We start from the raw sequence: 6,607 nt of genomic DNA, 5'->3' as shown, positions 1-6,607 counted from the left end.
CACATATGAGCAGTGTTTTAATAGAGGGAGACTTTTTAAAAAAAAAAATTTTTATTTCAACTCATTCTTGACTTTTACAAGTCACACCGCTGCAGGGTGTTAACTGATGGAAAACTGGTGAATACAGAGAACTAACGCATCTCTTCCTGTGTGAGTGAAGCATTTTCCAGCCAAGACAAACATTCCAGTTGAACAGAGACCACCTTACCAGTCAGATACAAATGTATAAAACAGATCTGATAAATAGTGGTTTGCTACCTCCTCCCACACACACACACACACACACACACACACACACACACACAACACCACTGATCAATATGGATGTGCTGTCGATGGTTTGGGATGAATGGTTACCCGTGCTATCCAAAGTTATTATTAACATGCCATGGTTTACCAGCAGTCCTCTGTTTTAGTACTTTCTTCACTTCTTTTCTTACAGAGAGGTTTTAATGGACATGGATATATTTCCTCTACACATCCTCCACATAACTTCATTCTAACCTTGTTATGTCAGGTCTTTCTTCAAAGAATAAAATATCTTCAAAGAGTTGTATAGCCTGATGGCCTGAGGGACAAAGGAGTTTTTTAACTCAGTGGGCTTTTCCACCTCTCCTACGGCATTCCTCAGTGATCTCGTGGGATTTGTCTTCCATGTGGTTCTCCCAGGTTAGTTCCAGTAAATGAAATAAAAAATTTAAAGATAGTTATTATTCATTCATTCATTCATTCTCTTCTGCTTATCCGTTTCTAGGTCGCGGGGGTGACAGTCTGAGCACTGTCACCCAGATCACAATGCACCAATTAAGAACCTTCATGCAGGTGGTGAGCCCACTGGAAGGTGACACCCGGCGTGGGACACAAATCCACTACCCTGAGACTGTGAGTCTAATGCTCTACCAACTGAGCTAGCCAGGGGTTAGATAGTTATTAGTTATTAACAAAATATATGCAACTGATAAAGTCAGGACACCCCCTGTTCACCAGAATAGAGTCGAGTCATTTATATAAGTATCATGAAACACACTAACTGTTTAATTTGGCATTTGAATTAATAGTTGAATTAATAACAATTAACAAAGTTAATGCTTAAAGATCATCTGAGTTGACATTTCATTCACCTTTGTGCATATTAGTAAGACAGAAATTATGATTCCTGAAATTATATTTATTTATTATAAAATAAAGCAGACAAAACACACAAATTCTTATTAACTCTACATAACTTGGTGTCTGTATATGTGTGTGTGAGTTTATGAGCGATGGAGAGAGAACAAGAGAGAAATGGAAAGAAAGTGAGTTAGTTGTGTGACGGAAACTGCAAATCAAAATGGCAGACCATGAGTAACTGCATTCCAAAATGGTGGTTACCAGTGAAGGTCAGGTCATGGGAGCAAGATGGCCGACCTAGGTGAGCATAGAAGCCAGACTTTAACGTCTGCTTCTTGTCACTGGTGAAAGCTTATTTATAAATTTGTTTACAGGAATGCTTTTTGGAGGAGTTCAGGGCAGTCCAAAGGTGTCCGCCCCTGGGAGGACTGACCAATCATCTTCAGTGGCGAGTTCATGACATCAATTGAGGTCTCACTGACTCATGTAACTGTTGATGAGTTCTCGTGATGGATTATTTAATGCACTTTGGTTTTTTTATTTTTATCAGATTTGACCAATATCTAATAAATGTACTTGAATATATTATAATTTCATAATTTCAATTTTATCTTTCAGCCTCTGCCACTCCCCTTCAAAGGATGTGGCTTTTTGCCCCCTAATAAGAATCTTTTGTCATTAATTAAAGTTGAATATAACATATACATTGTTAAATATAACATATAAATGCCAATCATCAACAGAGAGATGTACATGATGAGTCTGAAAGTATCAGATATTTGATGTAAAAAATGTTTTACTTTAAATTGATTTAACAAATAATGACATATAACACCCACTTTAATCCATATTGTTGTCAATCTACAATTAAATAGCAAAAAAACACTACTTTGGAATTTTCTTTCTTAAATTGAACTTAAATTCCACTTAAATGAACTGCATGCCTTTCAAGAATAGTTGTAATTAAAACTTTTACTCTGAGCCAACCACTTTTTTGGATTTCAATATTTTATCAAAATGAAGATGGAAATAACACAAAAAACAATATATTTCAAATGCAAATGAGCCTTTTATTGAAGCAGAAAGTCAAGAGAATAAAGTCACAAAGAGTCATTTGATAATATGTTAAGCAGTTTGAATCAGTTTGAATCATGGTACGATTAATGATCCACTACAGTTTTAGAGTTAAAATAATCAGACATTATTGCATTGAAGAAGAGCAAATCATTCATTAAAGTGGTTGTTTATGACTGGATGCATTATTCTCAGAGAGCAGGCTCAGCTCGCTCACCACCACAGCTCTCAGCGGTAAAAGGATAGGAAGGTGGTGTAACTTCCACAGCAGCTGCTGGCATCGGTCATCTTCAAGACGCTGGCCCCCACCTCTTTATACGGCTTGACAGCTCTATCGGTGATGATCCCCATGCCCTTGATGGGGTCGTTCCCATCCTTCCTGTACCACAGGAACACCTCGTTTCTTCCGGTCCCCTTGTTCAGATCCATGTTGACCACAGTGAACCCTTGTTGTTGGATGTTGTGGTACTCGGCCTCATTGGTGGAGACCTGCAGATCCCTGACAGCCTTCCGCTTGTCAGGGCTAAGAAGGTACCAGATGTAGACCCGGTTGTTCTTCACAAACTTGTTGGTGTTGTCATCCATTCGGGTGTAGCCTCTCTCCAAGAGGTCGACGTCACTGGTCCAGGTGGAGGTGGCAGTGACGTCACTGATGTACACTGGGGTCTCTCTCTTCACCCACAGGTAGATCCAGTTTCCTCCAGCCTCCTGGTTCAGATCACAGGTCAGCCTCTCCCAGCCGAATCGAACCTTCTGGGCTTCATCAGTGGCGTCAGTGGAGACATGGAGGTCTCTGATGGCAGCATCAGACTCTGTGGTACCCTTGTAGTACCACAGGTAGACACAGGCTCCTCCTGCTCCGGTGTTGATGTTCTTGTCGATCTTGCGGTACCCTGCATCAGAGAGACCCTTTGCCATATCATCAGTGTATGAAAACTGAATCCTGGTGATAGACTGGCCACTGCTCTCATCTTTGTACCAGAGGTGGATGTTGTTGCCTCCGGCTCCTTTGTTCAGATTGACTTCATCCTTTCTGAACCCCTGAGCACGGAGCTGACTCTCTTCACTGTCATTCAAGGAGACGGCAATCTGAGTGATGGGCATTTTTGGTTCCTGCATCAAAACAAGTGAAAACTTCATGAGTGAACATTAGGTCATACAGAATTTGTGTTTACACATGAAGAAACATCCTCTGCATGATTGAAAGGATATCTCCATGTAAAGTATTAAAGAATATATTCCAACTGAGCTCTCTGAAGCAGACTATTTTATTTTTCATTTCAATGTGCACCAAAAGCAATGCAAAGTCTATATCAGAAGCTTTAGTTCATAGGATATGAAGGCATAGATGAAAATTAAGACCATGAGATGTGGCTCAGTGTGAACAGGCAGAGTATAAAATATTATTTTGGTTGTGCATAATCCAAGAGACTAAAGATTTTAAATACACAGCTGTGGACCAACTGATTTCTGAAAATAATCATGTTGATTGTGTCTAACAGTGTTTGAACATTTTGAAAATCCAATGTAAATAGTTAAGAAGAAAGCACTGAACTATTGAATCTTATTGGAACAAAAGACCTGTTTTAAAGTCTCCATGTTGCAGAGACGAAAAAATCATTATGAATATTTGATGCAGTAAGATGCTGCATTGTTTTTATCCCACAAATGGATTATAGTCATTTTGGAATATTTAATATGAAATGACTCATTATCAAACAAGACGACACATTAAAATAATAATGGTGAGCAAATGTTTTAAATTCACATTATTTACATCTAAAACATCAGACCACAAGATGCTTTTTATTAAATATTTAAATTGGTCTTGAAGAAATATGGTGTGTGAAAATAATGATACTGAAGAACATGTTCATCCAGGATACAATGACACAAAGAGGAACAAAGGAAAAAGTAAGCAGGTGAAAACTTACGCAAAGACAGACTGTTGGTTCTGAAGTCAGATAGACGTTGCTGGCTGGACGCTGCTGGACGCTGCTGGACGCTCCTGGACGCTGCTGGACGCTGCTGGATGCTGCTGTTCTGTCACAGAATCACTCGTCTTTATATAGGGAAAAAGGCGCAGATGCTGATTGTGAAATCACCACTTTGAAATTCTTGAGAAGTCCCTGTGAAACCGCCCATACTGTCAATCATCAATCTTATCCACTTTATCTCTTCTTTCCACAGAATTCCACAGTATCTTCAGTTATTGTTCTGAGTAACTTCCTTAGAATGACTGTCACCTTGTTTTCCTTTGGACAGAGAAATTAACCTTCCTCATGCTGGTCTGGTCTACATCCAGCAGCTTCTGCACTTCTTTTCTGGTTTCAAATGAATAAATGTTTACTGCACTGAGAATAGTTCATCCTGTCAACAATTCCTAATTGTCCCATGTATTATCCGTGTCATTGAAAGCTGAAACTAGAATTCTCGGTGTAATTGTTGACTCAGATATGAATTCTAACCGCCACTTAAAAGCTATTACTAAAGCTGCCTGTTACCACCCTGAAAAAAGTAGCTGGAAAAAAGTGTTTTGTGTCCAAACCAGACATAGAAATACTTGTTCATGTTTCATTTTCAGCCAGCGAGAGTTTGTACAGGTCTGAACATAAATCAAGCAGCTTCAGCTGATCCAGAATGCTGCTGCCAGAGTCTCGACTAACGCCAAGAGACTGGACCAGATCCTCAAAACACGAAACTGGATTTTAACATCTCACTGCTGCTCTACAAAGCGCTGGGCGTTCAAACTGTTTTAATTGTCTTTTATCTTTAAATGTTCTTTTTTTTCCCTTCATCTTCTTTTATGTCTATAATTTTAATGTAATTTGATGTATTTCTTTGCCATTATGAAGCACTTGCCATGAGTATGAATGGTGCTATTCTAATTCTATTCATTTCAAGTCAACTTTATTTATATAGCAACAAATACTACAAATACATTCCAGGGCCCTCTTACACAGAAGCCCAACAAATATACGTGGCTCAACTTGACCTGGGGTCAAAAGTCAAGCCAAGTTCCAGAGATACGCAGATTTTTTTTTTGTGATATTACAAACTGTGTTTTTAATGTTTAATAGGAAGTGAGAGTGATAACAGAAAAATGACTGAATCAGCAGTCTTAACCAACCACCTGTCCCAACGCATTCGTTCAAGAGAATCCATGCAGTTATGCCAGTCCATTTCACATTAAATGAGATTCACATAATATAGCAGTTCCAGAGAACACAGGGGATGGGCACTTTGAGGGTTAGGGTTCAAGCAGAGCTCAAGTAAGAATAAAATCAGAGATCCTACAATGAATAGTCGTTTACTACCTTCACACACACACACACACACACACACACACACACACACACACACACACACACACACACACACACACACACACACACACACACACACACACACACACACACACACACACACACACACACACACACACACACACACACACACACACACAGTTAACAGTTAACTGTAGGAAAAACAGATTGAAGATGTTTGGCTTCAGTTTTGACTGACTTTAAAATCTTAAGATTTTTAACTCAACATCATTTATACCTAGCGGTTACTGCAAAGTGTGATTACTGCTACTCAGGATCAGGTAACTGTGTTGTTCACACAGGACAATGAGGAGCTATTCTCTAATGATTTTGGAGTAGACTTTTGATTGTGTTCAGCGGGCGGTGTCTGTTCTGTCAAGTGCTGAAGTAGAACAAGCAGTTGAAGGAAATAATTCTTATGCTCTTGTTGGGCTGAAGATTCCAGTGTACTCCTCCAGAAGTTTCTCTGACTGAGGAGAAACACCAGGGACAATGAACAGGCCATCAAACAGCAGGGGAGTGAGCCAGTTTTACGACCCCCCAGGTTGATAACCAATGAGGATGGTCGAATCCGACCCAAACACCACGGGGGTCCGTAATTCAAGACTGGTGAAACTTTTCAAACCAATTCTCTCTGCTTCTCAATCTACCCTTCGAGGGAGACAAACGTCTCTGCCTCAGGATGATGAAGAGAGCACCCAGTAAGTCCAAGAGAACCATCCACGCCAGCCAGCTGGACGAGCAGGACCCAGTTTGGACCACATCTTCTGTTTTCCTCTATTTTTCCTGTTTTTGGGGGATTCTGGAGACCAGAGCCATCGTCTCCTCTCCAAGATCATCCTCTCAGCTGTCTACTCCTGCAGCTGAAGCCAAGCCTCGGAATTCAGGATGCTGAATTCAGACCCGGTAACAACCAGTTACCAGAACCAACAGAACCAACAGCACCAAACCACGGATGGTGAGAGAGCTTTTGTCTGGGCAGAGAATAGTTAGAATGATGTTCTGTTGAAAATGCAATGTGTTTCAATGTGCCGCTCAGAAGGCCGCAGCATCTCATATGTTTGTGTACGCGCGTTCACGCCCACCAACCAAGTCCA

General features: G+C 40.3%; 1 protein-coding gene across 1 annotated transcript; it reads right to left on the bottom strand.

Moving 5' to 3' along the window:
- Window positions 1-2,162: 2,162 nt before the first annotated feature.
- Window positions 2,163-4,220, bottom strand: LOC308107118 (uncharacterized protein). The gene is made up of 2 exons (XM_080459243.1): window positions 4,119-4,220; window positions 2,163-3,297 (listed from the first exon to the last, which is right to left on the bottom strand). The coding sequence occupies exon 2, from the start codon at window positions 3,286-3,288 to the stop codon at window positions 2,413-2,415; it is 876 nt and encodes a 291-aa protein (XP_080315369.1). The 5' UTR covers window positions 3,289-3,297; window positions 4,119-4,220; the 3' UTR covers window positions 2,163-2,412.
- Between the last annotated feature and the right edge of the window lie 2,387 nt (window positions 4,221-6,607).

The sequence above is a fragment of the Lipophrys pholis genome (genome assembly GCF_963383615.2).
Source record: "Lipophrys pholis genome assembly, chromosome: 3".
NCBI classification, from domain to species: domain Eukaryota; kingdom Metazoa; phylum Chordata; class Actinopteri; order Blenniiformes; family Blenniidae; genus Lipophrys; species Lipophrys pholis.
The sequence above is the reverse complement of the archived record's forward strand: the minus strand, read 5'-3'. Positions and strand labels throughout refer to the sequence as shown.